The 20,106-nt window shown below is 36.6% G+C and overlaps 2 protein-coding genes across 3 annotated transcripts in view; both read right to left on the bottom strand.

Annotated features, from left to right (window-relative positions):
* The window catches only part of RBM41 (RNA binding motif protein 41), a 61,912-nt gene extending 60,197 nt beyond the window's left edge, over positions 1 to 1,715 (bottom strand). Inside the window, exon 1 of one of the 2 annotated variants that reach the window (XM_047764802.1) lies at positions 1,659 to 1,715. In XM_047764802.1, the coding sequence (XP_047620758.1) occupies positions 1,659 to 1,666 (8 nt within the window). In that variant the 5' untranslated portion in view covers positions 1,667 to 1,715. The remainder of the gene's footprint in view (positions 1 to 1,658) is intronic. The other variant, XM_047764804.1, reaches the window with a different exon arrangement.
* A 3,857-nt stretch (positions 1,716 to 5,572) lies between these two features.
* The window catches only part of NUP62CL (nucleoporin 62 C-terminal like), an 84,953-nt gene continuing 70,419 nt past the window's right edge, over positions 5,573 to 20,106 (bottom strand). The window contains exon 13 of the mRNA XM_047764240.1: positions 5,573 to 6,466. Coding sequence (XP_047620196.1) covers positions 6,372 to 6,466 — 95 coding nt within the window. The 3' untranslated portion in view covers positions 5,573 to 6,371. The remainder of the gene's footprint in view (positions 6,467 to 20,106) is intronic.

Here is a 20,106-nt window from a genome sequence, read left to right on the forward strand (position 1 = left end):
AAAAAAAAAAAAAGAAGAAGAAGAAGAAGGAAAAGAAAAGAAGTAGCAAGGCCATTTAAGTGTGCAACAACAGATTATAAAAGACAAAAATAAAATGAGTTAACTCCTTGAGGAAAAATAAATATTAATCTTCCTTAATAAATAGCCACTTACTGTTGGGGTTATGACGAGCCCTAGAAGATGTATAAACAAGATTCCCATATTCTAGAAAGACTTATACCCACTTTGGGAAATTTTTAAATACCCATAGGCTTAGGGTTTTCAAAATTCCTTTTAATTATCTTAATTTTTACTTATTATTTAGAATTCTGAAAGTTTTTGCTAAGTTTAAAGTGCCTTTGAAATGAATAAACCAGAGCTAAATATATCAGTACACATGAATTTCAAAAAGAAATGTTGAGGGAAAAAAAATCATCACAGAAAAACTCAGACAATATTTGTCTAAATAGAGTCGAAAATTGAATACCACTAGCAGCATTTTGTTCAGATATAAATTCATATGTGGTAAATCTATTTAAAAAGAAAAAAGCAAGGAGATAATTAACATGAAATAGTAGATAGCGATTCTCCTCAGTGAGGGAAGAAAAACACTCAGGGGCAGGCACCCTGGGGACTCCTGATACTGACAGTGTGCCAAGGATACTGTATCAATCATACTGCTGTATCAGTTGACACAGTATCTATGATACATGATACTGATAATGTTCTATTTCTAAAGCTTTTAACGGGTACAAACCTATTCTTATTTAACAACCTGTATATACACATTATTTTGCATGTATGAGTATATCATAAACGTTTAAAAACGTCATTTTGAAATGCAAGGATAATCAGAATTTTTTAAAAAAAGATGCTGAAACTGACAGTGCAGGAAATCACTATACCAGTAAGAATTTAAATGTACCACCCTACTCCAGAGTGATTATTCTACTTGCAGAGTGAATACAAAACTAATTTAAGGAGGATTCTTTAAAAAGGCTTTGTGTAGGTCAATAGTAAGCTCAGGCTTTCAACAATGACCAGCCACGTTAAAGCTGCCATTTCCTGCAGAACCGGTAGGGGGAACTGCTCGCAACAATGCTTTTCTTTTCCGATAGTACATGGAACGGGTTTGATACTTTGCTTCTAAATTTGTAGAAACAAAGTACCACTTGTTTACTTTAAGATCTGAAAGCGCTACATGCTCTCCGAGCCCGAGCAAGTCCTCTTTAACACACAAACACTGCAAACAAATGCGCCCTGAGCCCCTCTCTGAGGATGGGGTGGAGGTAGGGCGGGACAGGGAGGGGTCGGCCCATGTTTCTCAGGCGCTGACCAGTTTCATCAGTCAGCCAAGACCCTTTTACCTCGGTGGGTCCCTCTGAAACGGGAAGAAGCCACAGCATCTGTCCAGCTCCCGGGGCCGGCGCCGTGGCCTAGGCTCCTGTACCGGGAGGGCATCCCTACGGGGACCGGAGGCAGCGGCGGCCCTTCCTGAACTTCGCCCTACAGGCCCGTCCAGCCCATTTCCCCTTTTCCCTCCTCCTTTGTCTTCCCGCTCACTCGAAACCCCTTCCCCATAATGTGACATACCCCAAACCCAAAGTAACAAAGCCATTTGAAAAGTTAAAAGGTAGAACAGAGCGCCCTTCACCTCCAGCTCTCAGACAAGCCCTTACCTCTTCATGTTTCCACAGGCCCCTAGCTCTAACTTGGGTAAATAGGCCGCGGACTTCAAGTCCCAGAAATCTGCGCGGCCGACTCCAAGGGGATTGTGGTGGAGCGCGGGACTCTGGGAATTGTAGTCTGCAGCGCTGATAAGCGAATGAGGATGTATTGAGCATTGAGCAACTGGTGTATTCTAGAATTTCTCATGTAGGATAAAGGCAACAACCAAAATATCCAGCTTATAAATCTAGGAGTCGCCTTTGATTTCTTGATTCTCATCCAGTATCACCAAATCCTGGCCCCTCTCTCGAATGTGTTCCTATTAATCTTGCCTCTGCTTTCAAGGTCTGGGTATGTGACTGTGGCTGTGTGTTCGCGCCAAATTAGTCACAACATTGTTTCTAATAGAATATTGCAAACTTAAATAACCAGGAATATTATACATCCACTGAACAGAAAACTATGCAGCAGTCCCACAGATGACAAAGTTCTCCATGGACTGCTACTGCACAATCTCTAAAATGTATTTAGTGCAAAAACCAAGTACAGAACAATGCATATAGGATGCTTCCATTTGAGTTTTTTTAAAAAGGAATTTATGGACGTTCCCGTAGTGGCACAGTGGAAACGAATCCGACTAGGAACCATGAGGTTGCAGGTTGGATCCCTGGCCTCACTCAGTGGGTTAAGGATCTGGCATTGCCATGATCTGTAGTGTAGATCACAGATGTGGCTCGGATCTGGCATTGCTGATGCTCTGGCATAGGCCGGCAGCTACAGATCCGATTCGACCCCTAGCCTCGGAACCTCCATATGCCACGGGTGCACCCTTAAAAAAGACAAAAGACAAAAAAAAAGGAATTTATGCATGTGTTTGCTTATATATACAATATCTCTTGGAAAACATATTGACAAGCGGTAAGTAAATGACTCCAGGTAGAGGAACTGGATGGTGAGGGGTAAGAATGGGAAAAACTTTTCACTCTATCTTCTAGTATCCTTTGAAATTTGAACTACATGATTATATTACCTAATTAATATTTTGTTAAAGAGAACCTTTGTTATATCACGAAGAGCCAAAGAAGAAAAAGATCATGGGTTTGAGGGGGTCACAGCTCGGATTCTCAGTTCCCACAATTATTGACAATAACCGCAGGCAATCTGGACTTGAACTTTAGCTTTGGCAAGTTACAAGACTATGTCATTAAGTTTCTTTAACTGGTCTAGGCCAGTTTCTTCAACTGTAAAATGGGGATAATTCCTCAGAATAGGGTGCTTATAAAGCACCACACAAAAGAATGGTTTTAAAATCACTTTGAAGGGTGGTCATCTATGAGCAAATATTCCAAGTTTATCCAGTAGGTTTAGCTTTATTAAAACTGACTGTACTACAGCACACAAATTAAGAGGATAAGACCAAAGAGCAGCTGCTGGAAGACATTGTACTTCCTATGCCGAGAATTTCTAACAGACGAGAATGTCATGGAAAATATTAGTTTTTCAAAACCTGTCATATGAAAATAACTGCTCTTGAAGCACACAGATGAATGGATGCAGCTCTAATACGTACCACTTTGTGGCTTTGGTGCAGAACAGGGACGAATGTAAGCAAAAACAAAGTGTGGGTCATACCAGGTAAATCCTATATGGTGGTGGGGCTGGATTCTGCTGCTCAACCAAACTGTCCAATTGACACATTGGTCAAAAAGGAAATGGAAAAATACAGCAAGGTTGCTGGTGTGCCTGTCCCCTGGGAAGGTGTCAAAAGGTGAAACAAATACTACACTGACCCCCACACCAGACTTGTATACAACTTCTAAAAATACATCCTATTGGTACTGAGGTGATACACACTACATTACAAATCCACTAGGTGGGATGAGTGGAGAATGAATGGCTAAAAATACATATATGGGGTAGAATTACAACTAAAAAGCAAGGTCATAAGGAAGTACTCTAAACCTGTGTATAACTGTAGCCAGTCTGAGTGGTAGGTACCAAGGGACAAGAATTCAGAAAATTGCACTAGAAGGAAAACCAGGTTATTTCTAGCTCTGCCAAATTTATTAACTGTGGAATAGTTATTCCGCTTCCCACAGCATCCCTCTCTCCACTTCAAAAGGATGTCAGACGGTATATAAAAAGCTTTGCGATTTCTAGATGTTATTCATGGGCACAGAGATCTTACCACAAGGTAATTTCACAATTTCACCCCAGAAGAATTTATGACAAACTGAAAAATATGCCTCATTTGTCTTTCTGACAATTTAACAAGGTTAGCTTAATTAAGCCAGAAGTTCCTCCTTAACATAGACATATTTTCAGGCTTTGTCCTTTTTAGGTGCTTTGTTCACAGCACACTTCTGATGAATACATTATGAAGCAATTATAATTTCCAGATATGAAAGAAGATGCGAAAACCAAAAATCGTCTCTTGAAGACGGATAGCATCACTCATGAAATATTAAGAGTAAACAACTGTGCATGTCTTTCAAATTCCCCAAATGAGATAGCATAAATGCTGTTATAGGGAGAATAAATATAGCATCTTTTTCAAAGGACAAAAAAAGTAGATAAGCACTGCAGAAGTGTCAGCACGACACATTTAAGAATTCTCCTTCAGCTACTATCTTAGCTGGTCTTTGACAATGGTTAGTCAAGACTCCAGTCCCTAACATAAAGGTAGCCTTAAAATTACTGGAAAGAAAAGGTTATTATTTCTGATATTTTAATTCGTATTTGTTCAACAATGTTTTTTAGACACATGTTAGGACCAGAGTCAGAAGGAACTTTAAAGACAAGTTAGTCCAGGGCTCCAGATTCCAAATAGTACAGTGAGAGCTCCCAGGAAACCTACAATGTTACCGTACCGATCTGGAAGCCACTTGCCATCCACCTGTCTCTTCTATGGCAGGGGGGGAAAAAAAAAAACAACACTAGAACTTCCAATGCAAAGTCAACAGTCTTTTCTTTCTTTATTTTACTGAGGAACTTTAAGCATGTACTGGTAGTGAAAAGACAAAGGAGGAGTTCCCGTCGTGGTGCAGTGGTTAACAAATCCGACTAGGAACCATGAGGTTGAAGGTTCGGTCCCTGCCCTTGCTCAGTGGGTTAACGATCCGGCGTTGCCCTGAGCTGTGGTGTAGGTTGCAGACGCGGCTAGGATCCCGTGTTGCTGTGGCTCTGGCGTGGGCCGGTGGCTACAGCTCCGATTCAACCCCTAGCCTGGGAACCTCCATATGCCGCGGGAGCGGCCCAAGAAATAGCAATAGCAACAACAACAACAACAACAACAACAAAGACAAAAAAAAAAAAAGACAAAGGAATCACAAAACTTCAGAGAAATGAAAACTAGTTTCTTCTACTTGGGAAAACCTTAATATGGTCCAACTCTTTCATGTTATGGGCAAAAGATAAGGCTCCAAATGAAATTATTTGTCCAGTTAATTAAGCAGGGACAAGAATAAATCCAGTGTTTCCTCCTACATACTATGTTCTTTTTACTGAATGTGTAACTTAATGTGTGCAGAGACTACAAGAGTTGAATCTCCAGACACAATAGGGAAAATGTTTTTGTCTGGGTTATAATAGTAGTAATACTGGACTCAAAATTAGAGATTACTCAAGATTATATTCAAAAGCTGTTTACCTACAGAAATCACCCATAAAATTAACAATAACTTACCTGATTAGAAGCTGCTACTTTGAGAAGTGTGGGTAGGAAAAACAGGGGTCATGTAAGTTCTGATATTTGGTTCACTTGTAAAGTGATATAAATCACTGATACTATTTCTAAAATATTTTCTTTCTGTAATATGTACCCCTAAGGATGGTCATGATCAGTCAGTACAAAAGAAATTCAGCTCAGTAATTATGGGTAACTAAGCTCTCGTCACTCAACAACTTTTAAGGAGTTTATTTTAGTGTTATACTTTCATTTTTCAGGGCATCGCCTTTATTTATGACTTCAGTAAAGCATGAAACACAAGAGATCAAGTTGTTCCCAAGCTAAGAACAAGGCTTTTTTCTTAAGAAGCGAATAAACAAACAAATACACAAAATCCACAACCATAAATCATACACTAAAACCAAGTAAAACATCAGATTATCTGTACATCAAAAACAAGTGAACTGCCTGGATTCCCTTTTAAAAATAACCTTGAATTAATCCTAAATCCTCCCTAGCTTTTCCTCCCGTCTCTGAATTTCTATAACATACTTTCTGTAATACATAACACACTTCTTGCATTGTCTATATTGTTTTTATACAGAAAGGCATTAATTACATATCAAAGTAGACAGTTCCTTTGAGGAGACTTTACAGTATCTAGCACTATACATTGAATGTTAATAGGCATCCAGTAAAGACTGGTTGGCATCTACTTTTTTGGCAAACATTTCTCTATGATCCAGTTGGAGTGAGGACCATGTGTGCTGGCGGTAAGATATGGAACCTAGAAGAGTAAGACGCGAATTACGCACAGAGTCAACATCAAATAGGTTGCTGCCTAGAGAGAAGGGCCGATATAGCTTTGCTTTGCTATTACTAAAAGCCAAACTACAGTATCATTCTCAACGGCACAATAGTTAAATGGGAAAAAAATGAACATACACTTTATTGCCACCAAAGATTGAACTGTAACTGTAAATACTACTCTGATGAACACCATTAACATTTATAGGTCATGTATAATCCAAAAACAGCATGTTGAAGACAGGATCATTCAATCAAAAGCAATCCTGATATTGCGGTCTTGCTCCTGGCGACGACGATGCTCGAAAACCTGTGTTACCTCTTCTACCTTCCTTTGCAGCATGCCTACGGGGGGGAAGTCAGGCAGTGTTACTCGGAGGTCAAAATAGCCCAGGGACATAATAACTTATGTTCTCCCTTCAACCTATTATTTATAAAGCTTTACATGTCAATGTTAGCAGCCTTAAGTATTAAAAATAAAGAAGACCAAAAACTGCCGCTATCTAGTTGGAAACTTTGAAAACAGTGAACAGGAAGACCGTTCTTGATTTGCTTTCCCTATCTTTCAGGTAAGTAACAGTCGACTTGACACTGTATGTTTTGTCGAAGAGAACTGTTAGCTGCTTTTTACTCATTACAGCCTAAAAGCACCGTACAGGATGGTCATTAAATTGAATGTGTAGATTTTGGTGGGTCTTTGCTGCCTATAAGCAAATTAGTACACTGAGTATCTTCACATTTCTAATGATTTATTTAACTTGGTGGTCCTTAAATTTGCTCGGTGGCAGAGCAACACAAAATATCATTCATTTTACCTTATAAAACAGTAACTTTCTGTGGTAAAAATAAGCCGTTGAAGTAAGCGTGATAATCTGACGTTTTCTATTTACATGCACAAATAAATTTGGTCATTTGTTTTAGGGTTTATTAATGCTCAGTGGTTCAGAGGCAATAACTGGTGCCACAAATTTCAGAAAAATTTTACAAGAGAAAAACTAAAAATGTGAAAAAATATACTTTAGTTTTCTTCAACTGATTGGTAAAAGAAGCAATGCTATGTAGTTTTTGAAGTATAATATCTCACCCTATCTTATGACATATAGGCATTCTGTGAGCTCACACCTTTTTTAAGAACAAGTGATGTAAATGATGGTTGTCTACGAAAAGACTAGGAAAACCATCTGGCAAAACCCATCTCCTTTCTGTTGTAATAACTAACTGCAGGGTGCAAATTTTTTCCCCCAGATAACATTTTTCAATGTGGTAGAAGCACAAATGAGCACTACAAACAAACCGTTAACTTGAGGCCAGAAGTGTCAACATAAGCACAATCTGCTTAATTTGCTGATTGATACATGTTAAATGCAAAGGAGGACATTTACACAAATTTTCAAAATCAATGAAATGTTGAGAAACGCAAGTCAGCATTATTAAGAGAGTCTTACCATAAATATTTTGTCATGTCTTCAAATTGAATTCTCAGGACTATTTCTGTATTAACATATTTTAAATTTTTTGGAGTTTTATTTTTTAAGGGCACCCAGGCACTTAACTGCCCAGAGTTCTGGTCCCATGATATGCATGCGTGACTGGTCTCTGAAGGCCTATTAAATTATATATCAAACTAGAAGTAAAAAGCTAGTAATAGTCAAAATTTGACGGGAAATATGCTATGCACGTCTGACAGTTTTTTAAAAAAAGTAACTGTATTAACACTATGAAAATGAAATTAAGAAAACAACTCTACTCCCAACACCATCAAAAGATTCAAAATACTGAGGAATAAGCTTACCAAGTTAACTATAGAATCTGTATACTGAAAACTATAAACCATTGCTAGTAGAAACTAAAGAAGATCTAAAAAATTAGATGCTCCAGGTTCATGGATTGAAAGACACAGTGGTGTTAAGTTATCAGTTCTCAAATTGATCCACAAATTCAATGCAATCCTTATGAAGATTCCAGTGGGCTATTTTTATAGAAGTAACAAGCTTTAAATTTTTCATGAAAAGACAAGGACCTAGAATACTATAAAAAGAATAAATTGCAGGAATTACACTACCCAGTTTTAAAACTTACTACAAAGCTACAGTAATCAAGACAGTATGGTATTAGCATAGGATAGAGATCAGTGGAACAGAAAGAAAGTCCAGAAATAAAACCCTATATTTATGATCAATTGATGTTTTTAAATTTTATTGGAAAATAGTTGATTTATAATATGTTAGTTTCAGGTGTACAGCAACGTGAATCAGTTATACATATAATATATCCACTCTTTTTCAGATTCTTTCCCCATATAGGTTATTACAGAGTATGCAGTACGTCCTTGTTAGTCATTTATTTTATATATAGTATTGTATATCTGTTAATCCCACTCTCCTAATTTATCCTTCCACACCACATTTCCCCTTTGGTGATCACAAATTTGATTTTGAAATCCGTGAGTCAGGTTCTGTTTTGTAAATAAGTTCTTTTGCATAATTTTTTATAGATTCCATATATAAGTGATATCATATGATGTCTGTCTTTCTCTGTCTGACTTACTTCACTTAGTGTGATAATCTCTAGGTCTACCCATGTTGCTGAAAATGGCATTATTTCATTCCTTTTTATGGCTGAATAATATTCTATTGTGTACATATACCACATTTTCTTTGTCCATTCATCTCTCGATGGATACTTAGGTTGCATCCATGTCTCGGCTATTATAAATAATGCTGGTATGAGCACTGGGGTGCATATATGTTTTCAAATTATGGTTTTGTCTGGATATATGTCCAAGAGTGGGACTGCTGGATCATATGGTAGTTCAATATTTAGTCTTTTAAGGAAATTCCATACTTTTCTCCATAGTGGTTGCACCAATTTAAATTCCCACCAACAGAGTAGGCGGGTTCCTTTTTACCCACACCCTCTCCAGCATGTATTTGTAGAGTTTTTGATGATGGCCATTCTGACTGGTGTGAGGTGATTTTCATTTCTCTGATAATTAGTGATGTTGAGCATCTTTTCATGTGCTTTTTGGCCATCTGTCTGTCTTCTTTGGAGAAATGTCTATTTAGACCTTCTGTATAGTCAATTTTTAACAAAGGTGCCAAGACAATTCAGTGGGGGAAAGCATAGTCTTTTTCAGCAAATGATACAGGGACAACTGCATATCTACAAGGAAATGAAGTTGAACCCCTACCTTTAACTATGAAGAAAAATTGATTCACGGTAGATTATTGACCTAAATGTAAGAGCTAAAATTATATATGGAAAATAAAACAGGAGTTCCCGTCATGGTTCAGTGGTTAACAAACCCGACTAGTATCCAAGAGGACACAAGTTCGATCCCTGGCCTTGCTCAGTTAGTTAAGTATCCAGCGTTGCCGTGAGCTGTGGTGTAGGTCACAGATGTGGCTTGGATCCTGCATCACTGTGGCTGTGGTGTTGGCCAGCAAACACAGCTCCGATTTGACCCCTAGCCTGGGAACCTTCATATGCCTCAAGTGCGGCCCTAAAAAAACAAAAAAAAAAAAACAACAAAAAAAAAAGAAAGGGAAAAGAAAAGAAAACACAACTGATGAAAGGATGAAAAAGATATGGTATATTCATACACTAGAATGATAAAAAGGAATGACGTACTGATGCACGTTACAACATAGATGAACCTTGAAAACATTGTCAGACACAAAAGGCCATATATAATATGACTCCATGTATTTAAACTTTCCAGAAAAGGCCAATCTATATAGACAGAAAGTAAATTAGTGGTTGCCTGGGGCTCAGAATACGAATGGGGATTAACCATAAATGAGCAAGAGAGAACTTCTGGAGGTAATAGAAAAATGTCCTAAAACTGGATGTTGTGCTATTTGTACAAGCCTATAGCTTTAGTTAAACAGCTATTGTTTAAAACAGCATATTTGTATGTTTAAAATATTTCTTAAAAATGACTCCCCCCCCAAAAAAAAAAATAAGATTCTGGTAAAACTGGTTCCAGCTAGCCCCATTCTGTTTGGGGCAGATGTTTTCTTCACCTTAGCCTGCTTGCAAATATTTCAGGTAAAGATTAGAAGACTTTCATAGAAAGTTGTGAAAATTAGAGCCTTGGTCATTAAACACAAACACTGTTTTCTACTGTAAATATTTTTAAGTTATACATACAAATATTCTTAGATAATATTAAATTCACTGTCAAAGGAAGCAATGTATACTCATAACCACTGCTATAGTGTACCTCTTATTCTCCTTGTAGAAAAAATGACTGTGGCAGTAAGAGAAAAAATATCCTGATAAAAAATGGTCAAAAGATATAAACAGGCAACTTAGAAAATCAAATATAAATTGTTTATAAATGCTTTTATTGATTGATTGATTGATTTAAGGTTTTTATTTTTACTATTATAGTTGATTTACATTGTCCTATCATAAACATTTTAAAAAACTCAACCTCATTAATATTCAGAGGAATGTAAATTAAAGGGAAATATTTTCACCTATAACTTTTAGCAAGGAATGATAATGATAATGGTAGTGGTAGTGATAATGATTTTAGAACCAGTAATAAAAGGAGTGCAGAAAGATGGGTACCCTAATGAATTGGTGGTGAAAATATAACTAGTACAACTTACTTGGAAAGAACTGTAAGTCAAAAGCCTATAAAAGAAAAAATTTTCCTAATTCAGCCATTTTAACTTCTAAGAATTTTATCTATGCCCAATAATCATGGAGGTACCCTAAAATTTAGCTACATCTAGACTCAGTGAAGCACAATTTAAAAGAGCAAAAAGCTGGAAATATTAATCAATAAGTAACAACAGGTACTAGTTAAGTAAAAATGTGGTGTATCCTTACAATGGAAAATTTATCAACCATTAAGATATAGACTATTTAATAACATGGAAAAAAATTCACATACACATGTCTGTTAGCTTTGTATCTTCTTTATCATCAAGAGCTGAGTACAGGAGTTCCCGTCGTGGCACAGTGGTTAATGAATCCAACTAGGAACCACGAGGTTGCGGGTTGGGTCCCTGCCCTTGCTCAGTGGGTTAACGATCTGGCGTTGCCATGAGCTGTGGTGTAGGTTGCAGACGCGGCTCGGATCCCGCGTTGCTGTGGCTCTGGCGTAGGCCAGAGGCTACAGCTCCGATTCGACCCCTAGCCTGGGAACCTCCATATGCTGCGGGAGCGGCCCAAGAAATAGTAAAAAGACAAAAAAAAAAAAAAAGCTGAGTACAGTGTGCTATGTACATATCAGGGGACAAATAAATTAAAAACATATACTGGCTCCCAAGTTCATGTCAGACATTGTTAAGTTCTGAAGATATAGAAATAACTAAGATATAATCTCTATCATCAAGGATCTCAAATTCCAGTAAGAGAGGCAAATATGTAAATAAACAGCTGCAACAGTGTATGATAAATGCTGATAATATCATATGTAGAATAACCTATTAGAAAGATGAGTCAAGGAAGCGTTCACAGAAGAGATGGTCTGGCACGGGAGCAGCTACCAGACAATGATGGGGTGGGATATGCCAGGTAGAATCAACTGAACATCCAAAAACATGGAGAAAAGAATATTAAGTGTTTGTAAAAACCAAAAATATTACTCACAGGCATTGCAAACAAACTTAGGGTTCCCAAAGGGGAAAGAGAGGGAGGAAGGAACACATTAGGGGTATGAGATTAACACATATAAACTACTACACATAAAATAGATAACCAACAAAGATTTACTGGATAGCACAAGGAAGTATACCCATTATTTTGTAATAACATATAATGGCATATAACCTGCAAAAAACTGGAATCATTATGCTATACTTCTGAAACCAACACAATATTGTAAATCAACTATACTTCAATGAAAAAAAGATGAAGCTGAAAACAGCAGGGGTTAGATTAGGTTATACAGAGTAGTTTGTAAATTATGCAAAGGAACAATTTATCATTGGGCAATGGGAACTACTGAAGAGATGATTAGAATAGAGTATCATTATATCAAGATCATTCTGGCAGTTGTGTAAAAGTGAATTGGAGTCGGGTAACACTGGGGAAAGGAGATCAGTGAGGTTCCTGGTTAAAGATTTAAACATATGAATTTATTGCTACTGCATTCCAAAACACTGGTGAAAGAGCAGTAAGGAGACTTTTAAAAAAAGAAAAGGATAAAAGCATAAAACTACAAGGACAAAGACAAAAGAAAGGAGACAAGAACAAAATTTTGAGAAATTTAACTAGAACCATAGAAAAGACTTGGAATTAGCAGGACAGGTAATCCAAAGTGGTGCTGAAAGTGGGGCTAAAAGCAGGAATATGAATGATTAAAGAGACCCCCTCTTTTTCACCACATCCTATGCATCTGGGTGATTCTCCCTACCCAAGCCCAACAGAAGGCTTTTCCTTGGAGAGGGTAAACAGATGACCTCTAGACGGGATACCAGACAGAGCTGAGGGCAGGGAAACTGTACCAAAAACAGCGATTTAAAGCTTGCAAGAGATTAAGTAAAAGTCTACAAAATGAACATTGAGCCCCTGGTCCCCTCTCTAACAGCTTTACGAATACTGGCTTACCACTAAATTTATTAATCTCTAGCCAAGAATTAGAAAATTCTTCTTTGAAGAATATGATCAACTAAAGAGAAAAATCCTAAAGGTAAAAAAATCCTAAAAATCCCCAATCAAAAGTTTTTGCCAAGCTACTTTATACCAAGTTAGTAAATAAGCCCCATCCACAATTTGGTGTCTCATTCTTGAATATAAATGGATAATCAAGGATCACCACATATTTGAGAAAAGCTTCTAACATAAGAAAGACCAGGGGGAACACAATATTGTAAATCAACCATACCTGAATAAAATTTAATTAAAAAAAAAACAAAATAAATTAACCACCACACACACATAAAAGACCAAAACAAAACAGAAAGATAAAGAAAGTTGAAAGAAACAATCCAGGAAGAATAAAATATTTTTAAATATCATTAATATCCTCAGAGAGAGGATATTAAATCCATGAAATAAGAACTGGGTGCTATTTAATGCACACACACAATCATAAAACAACACAACAAACGCTTGCAAAATAAAAATTATGGCAGGAAGCAAAGATCAATAGAAGGACTGGAATAAAAAGTTCAGTAAATATCTGAGAAAATTTAACAAAGACATAAAGAGAAACTAGAGAAAATAAATTTAGATCAGTCTAGGATATCAGACATTAGAATAAAAGAACTTCCAGAATCTTCTTATTCTTAATGGAGAATACATAGGAAAGTAAATTATCAGAATCCTAATTGAAGGAAATTTCCCCAAACTGAAAGAAATTAATTTCCCAATAGGAAGAGGTCACCAAACACCAGTTCAGTGGATGAAACAGACCCACAATGAGGCAGGTCAGCTGAAATTTCAATATTGTGATCCTTAAAACTTCCGTAGAATAAATAAAACATAAAAATGAAGAGTTAACAAAAAAGTTCAGGAATTAAAGTGCCCTCAAAGCTAGAAGATAATGGACAATATTGCCAAAAGTTTAAGAGAAAATTATTTCCAAGCTAGAATTTGACATTCAATATTATCCATTAAGTGTGAGGGTAGATTAAAGATCTTTTCAGGAGTTCTCACTGCAGCTCACTGGTAATGAACCCGACACTATCCACAAGGATGCGAGTATGATCCCTGGCTTTACTTAGTGGGTTAAGGATCTGGCATTGCCATGAGCTGTGGTGTAGGTCACAGATGTGGCTCAGAGCCCATGTTGCTGTGTCTGTGGCATAGGCTGGCAGCTGCAGCTCCAGTTCAGCCCCTAGCCTGGGAACTTCCATATGATGTGGGTGTGACCGTAAAAAAAAATGAGGGTGGTATGGTGGTATATATATTATATGAATTGCATAATCATATATATTTGTATATTGTATGCATGTATTATGTATATTATAGATAGATAAATAGAAAGAAAGACATGAAAGAAGGAAGGAAGGGAGTGGTGAGGGGAGGAAGGGAGGAAGGAAGAGAGAGAGAAAGAAGGAAAGAAGGAAAGAAGGAAAGAAGGAAGGAAAGAAAGAAAGAAAGAAAGAAAGAAAGAAAGAAAGAAAGAAAGAAAGAAAGAAAGAGAAAGAAAGAAAAAGAAAGAGGTATAAAAGAGTTAAATCCTCACCTCTTATTTTGGGAAGTCAGCACAGACGGCCTATAATGGAAAAACTAAAAAGTAGTAGTATACATGGTTTTTAGAGATACTGATATTTTGCTTTTTTTAAAAAAATAGCTAAAATAATGAATATGCTTCTGGGGAGTAGGAAATGGGGTATGGACAAGGGACTGATATTTCTCATAAATGATATAAAACTATTCCACTTTCAAAGTAGGAGAGGATGAAGATCTGAAATAAAGCAGTGGCAGTTATCTACTGAAAAGAAAAGATTCAAGAGCTACTTAAAAAGTATAATTATAATCACTTACTAAAGAAATTGAAACAGCCTATCTTAAGTCTCTGAATAAATAGTAGCAATCAGCTGAGAAAAAGAAAAGTTGAAGGAGTTACAGATCTGGGAGGCCCAGGAGAGAGTGAAGATAATGATAAACTTATACAAATTTAATTTGAGGTGCTTTTGGCATATCCTATGTGCAGATATTTGTTAACATGGAGCTTTAGAACAGATAGAGAAACATTAGTGAAATTGATGATTAGAGATGACAACCAAGGTTTCAAAAATGCAGATTATCAGGAAGGCCTTAAAAGAGAATACTTTTAGAGACAAGGAGAGGTCTCAAAACAAAAATCTAAGTTCCTAACTTAAGAAAACTGAAAAAGAGTAAAATGAACCCAAAGCAAGGAGATAGAAGGAAATATTAAAGAGTAGTTTTCACAGAAATTGAAAAAAAAGGAACACTATTGAGAAAAAGCAAGAAAACCAAAAAGGCTAGTTCTTCAGAAAAAAACATCAATAAATCGATAAACCTCAATAACGAGACAAAACCTCTGTACCAAGACAGGAAAAAAAATTGAGAACACAAATCATCAATATAAGGAATAAAAGAGGGTATATCATGACAGAACCTGCACCCATTAAAAGGATAATATTTCTATGAACAACTTTATGCCTATAAATTAAATGACAGTAGAAATACACCACAAATTAAGAAAACTCAACCAAGATAATATGAATAATCTAGTCCAGAAGCATTAAAGAAATTAACTTAGTAATTAAAAAGTTCCCAGAAGAGAAATATTCAGGCTCAGATGGTTTCACTGGAGAATTCTACTAAATATCTAAAGACAAATCAATACCAATTCTTCACAAACTCTTCTAAAACAGAGGCCTGGAATTCTGTTGTGGCTCAGTGGGTTAAGAACCCAACACAGTGTCCATGATGATGCTGGTTTGATCACTGGCCTTGCTTAGTGGGCTAAGGATCTGGCATTGCCACAAGCTGCAGCATAAGTTGCACATGTGGGCAGATTTAGCACTGCCATGGTTGTGGTGCAGGCTGGCAGCTGCAGCTCTGATTCAACCCTTAGCCTGGGAACTTCTATATATGGCAGGTGTGTCTATAAAAAGAAAAAAACAAATAAATAATTTTAAAAATAGAGGCCTGATAACAAAACTAAGAAATGACAGTACAAAAAAATAAGAGAAAACTATAGATGAGTACTGCTCAGGAGCATTAAAAAAAAAATCAAACTCTTAAAAATACTCAAGAAAATTCTAGCAAACCAACTCCAACAATGTATAAAAGGAACTAGTAACCAGGACCAAGTAGATTTTATTCCATAAATGTAAGGTTGACTCAGTGTTGAAATATGTGTCAATGTAATCCACCATATCAACATGTTAAAGAAAGATCACGATTATATTGATTGATGTAGAAAAAGCCTTTGACAAAATCCAGTACTCATTAATGATAAAAAGTCAGGAAGAGTGGAATTACCTCAATTTGTTAAAAAAAAAAAAAAAAACCTACAAAAAACCCTACAGCTAAAATCATACTTCTAGTGAAAAACTAAACTCAGAAGCAAGGAAAGGGTGTCTGCTCTCATCACTCTTATTCAACATGGTACTGAAGTTCTAGCCAGTGCAATGTGAGAAAAAGAAATAAATAGTATACAGATTGGAAACCAAGAAATTAAAATGTCCCTTTTTGCAGATGATATAACTACCTATGTAGACAATCCCAAGGAATCAAAACCAAAACAAAACAAAAACCCCCCAAAACCAAACTCCTAGAACCAAGAAGTGAATTCATCAAGCATATAAGATAACATAAAAACTGAGTTTTTATGTACTAACAATGAACATGTGGAAACCAGAATTTAAAATTCAATACCATTTGTAATCACTACCAATAAAATTAAATACTTAGGTATAAGTCTAGCAAAACCAAAACATGAATATGATATGGGTGCTGAAAATGACAAAATGCTGATGAAAGCAAGCAAAGAAGATCTAAATAAATATTGAGACATACTATGTTCATGGATGAGAAGAATCAACATAGTAAAGATGTCAATTCTCTCCAAACTGACCTACAGATTCAATGTAATTATTATCAAATCCCAGCAAATTTTTATCGAAATGTAAAGAAATTAAAATAGATATAACAACCTTGATGGAGAAAAAGAAAGTGAAAGAAATCACTCTCCAAGATATTAAGGCTTACTAGAATGAAGAGAGTGTGATATTGGTGGAGGGAAAGACATATAAATATATGGAATAGAAATCCCAGAAAAGTTTTATATTCATAGAGGAAAAAAATAACTTTACCTAAATCTCACATCTTATACAAAAATTAACTCAAAATGGATCACAGCCTTAAACGTAAAATATAAAACAATAAAACTGTAGAAAAAAAACACTGGAGAAAATTTAGGGGATATGGGACTATACAAAAAGTTCTTAGACTTGACACCAAAAGCATGATCCAATTAAGACTTCAATGATCTCACTACACATTTATCAGAATGGCTAAAATGAAAAAAAAAATAGTGAAAATACCAAATGCTGAGGACACAAATTAGATCACTTATACATTCCTGGTGGGCATATAAAAATGGTACAGCCTTTCTGGAAAGCATTGTAACAGTTTCTTATAAAACTATATATGCAACTACCATATAACCTAGCAATTGCACTCTTGGGCACCTACCCCAGAGAAATGAAAACTTATGTTCACACAAGATTCTGTACATAAATATTCATAGAAGTTTTATTTCCAGCAGCCAAAAACTGGAAACATCTAAGATGGACTTACAACAGTTTGTAAGATAAATATCTGGGGAATTATGCTGAGTTTAAAAAAAAAAAAAAAGCCAACCCCTAAAGATTACATGCTGTATGATTCCATTTTAGATGGTATTTTGAAATGATAAAATTTTAGAAAGGGAGAATAGATTGGAAGTTTTCAAGAATTAGGGGAGCAAGGAGTAGGAGAATGTGGTGGGAGGTGGGTGTAGCGATAAAAGGGGAGTATTGAGAAATTCTCGTGGTAGTGGAACTGTTCTGTATTTTGACTTTAGTTGTGGATATACAAACCTGCACCTGTGATATAACTGTATATGACTAAACACACATACACACAAGTAAAACTGGAAATCTGAACAAGTCAGATTTTATAGATGTTAATACCCTAGTTGCGACACTGTACTACAGTTTTAGTTGTTGTTGTTGTTGTTTTGCTTTTTTAGGGCCACACCCACAGCATATGGAGGTTCCCAGGCTAGGGGTCGAATTGGAGCTACAGCTGCTGGCCTCCACCACAGGCACAGCAATGCAGGATCCAAACCACGTCTGCAACCTACACCACAGCTCATGGCAACGCTGGAACCTTAACCCACTGAGCAAGGACAGGGATCAATCCCGAAACCTCATGGTTCCTAGTTGGCTTCGTTTCCACTGAGCCATGATGAGAACTCTTTATACTACAGTTTTGTAAGATGTTACCACTGGGGAAAACTAGGAAAAGAATAAATAGGAACTCTACATTATTTCTTCAGGACCTCTGTTATTTCTTCCACTATACGTGAATCCACAATTACATAATAAAAAATTTCAATTAGTGTAAAAGACTAATACACACAAATAAGGTTTTGATTCCCAACTTCTAGAAGTGCCTGCTGAGTAGGCACCTAATATGACCCTCAATTTGTGTGAGGCAACAGTGTTAACAAATTTCTTCTCACTGTTTAATATAGTTGGCCATCTTTTCAGCTTTCAATACGGGTTTCCTCACTGTTGCATGTCTGCTAAGCCAAAGCCACATTTTAAGGTTTAGTTACTGTAGTATATACTTCAGTAGTAGGTTAGACTGCTGTTTAAAAGCAACCTTGAAAACCTGGGAGCTTAACCTAATTAAGGTTTATTTCTCAATCAAAAAGGGGAAGAAGGAGGTAGGAAGTAGGAAATGGGGAGGGAGAGAGGGAGGCAAAGAAAGGAGAGACAGAACACTGTTTTCCCACTTGTCACAGGTACTTTTAAGAAGATTCCCAGGTTACTGAAACTAAAGTAACACTCAGAATAAATATACTCGAATTCTTAGTGCTAACTATGGTCTGATGGGAAGAAGAGTATTTCTAGAGACGTTCGAAGCTCTCAACTCTGCCACAAGAATTCTCATCCTGATCTCGTCACTGATAAATTAAGGTGGTGATGACAAGACACTCCGCTTGTATACAGCACTATCCTTCACATGAGATTCATAAAAAGTACATTTCAGGGAAAGGAATAAAAACAAAAAATGGCTAAGGCATCCTGAATTCTTGGAGGTAGAGAGGCAGGAAGCAGGACACGGTAGTGGGATTATTACATCTGAAGTGGTCCTTAGACAGTCATCCTGTTGAAATGTAACTTACTATTCAAGTCTCATTTCAAATTCTAGCTTTTCTAGAAAATCAACTAAAGATTTGGTTGCTCTTTCTTTACTGCCCCCAGAGCCACACGAACCTGTTCAAGGTAGAGGTGTGTGCCATTGATGTTTCTACTTCCTACACTAATTAACACAGCCCCTTGGCATATAGTAGGTGCTTTGTATTTAGAGTCACAACTACTTTGTGGTTTTGACTTGCATCTAAAAGAACACTTTCTATTATGTAGCAGTTGAGTTTTCAAAACGCCTATACATATTACCTTATTTGATTCCCACAATATCCTAGGGTAAAGAGAATAACTAAAAACTCAGGAAGGCTCAGTGGCTTCCCAAAGGCCAAAACTAATGAGAATGGATAGCAGGACTCATATCTTCAGACTCCCAGATAAGAGTACTTTTTCTATTACAGCGTGTTTGTCTGTCAAATGCTATGAAAATTTTAAATAAAAAGTACCAACTGGCACCACAGCATAACACTATTTGTTGTCCTTTCAAACACTGAAGTGCTCAAAATAAAGCAGGTCTATCTGAATCCCAACTGGGGAGATGTCATTGGTGAAATACTATCAGGCCACTTTATCTATGAGGTGGCCATAGAGCGTGGGCCCCAAAACAGCATTATTGCAAGGCTCTAGTATATTTATAGTTTTTAGCCACTAATAGGAAGAAAATTGCTTTGGAGAAAAATCTGTATATCACACAAACAATATAAATTCTGCTATTTGGGAGTGATTTAAATCATGTTACATATAATTCATCTGGGGAGGCTCTCCAGCTTGAGGAAATTCACTTGGGCACAAAATGTACATAAGTAGGATTAGTGAGAAATCTAATTTTGCAGATGTATTGAGTTTATTTCAAATCTGGATTTACATATAGAAAGGAAGTTTGGGAAGAAGAGCTCTGAGAATGTTAACTATCACATACTCTTTCCTAACAGAAGCTGAAGACTTGATCACTTTTAATCTTAGTACCCTAATCTAACCTACAACAAAGTCCTTAGGATCAAGGAACAATGGTGTGACAATAAATCTATTTCATCTGTAAAGGGGAGCAGAGATGAACGGGCAGCTCATTAAATAATGGGAAGACATAAAATACCTTTCACTTATCTGTAGTGGGAAGAAGCAAGT

Source organism: Phacochoerus africanus, chromosome X (assembly GCF_016906955.1).
Source record: "Phacochoerus africanus isolate WHEZ1 chromosome X, ROS_Pafr_v1, whole genome shotgun sequence".
NCBI lineage: Eukaryota > Metazoa > Chordata > Mammalia > Artiodactyla > Suidae > Phacochoerus > Phacochoerus africanus.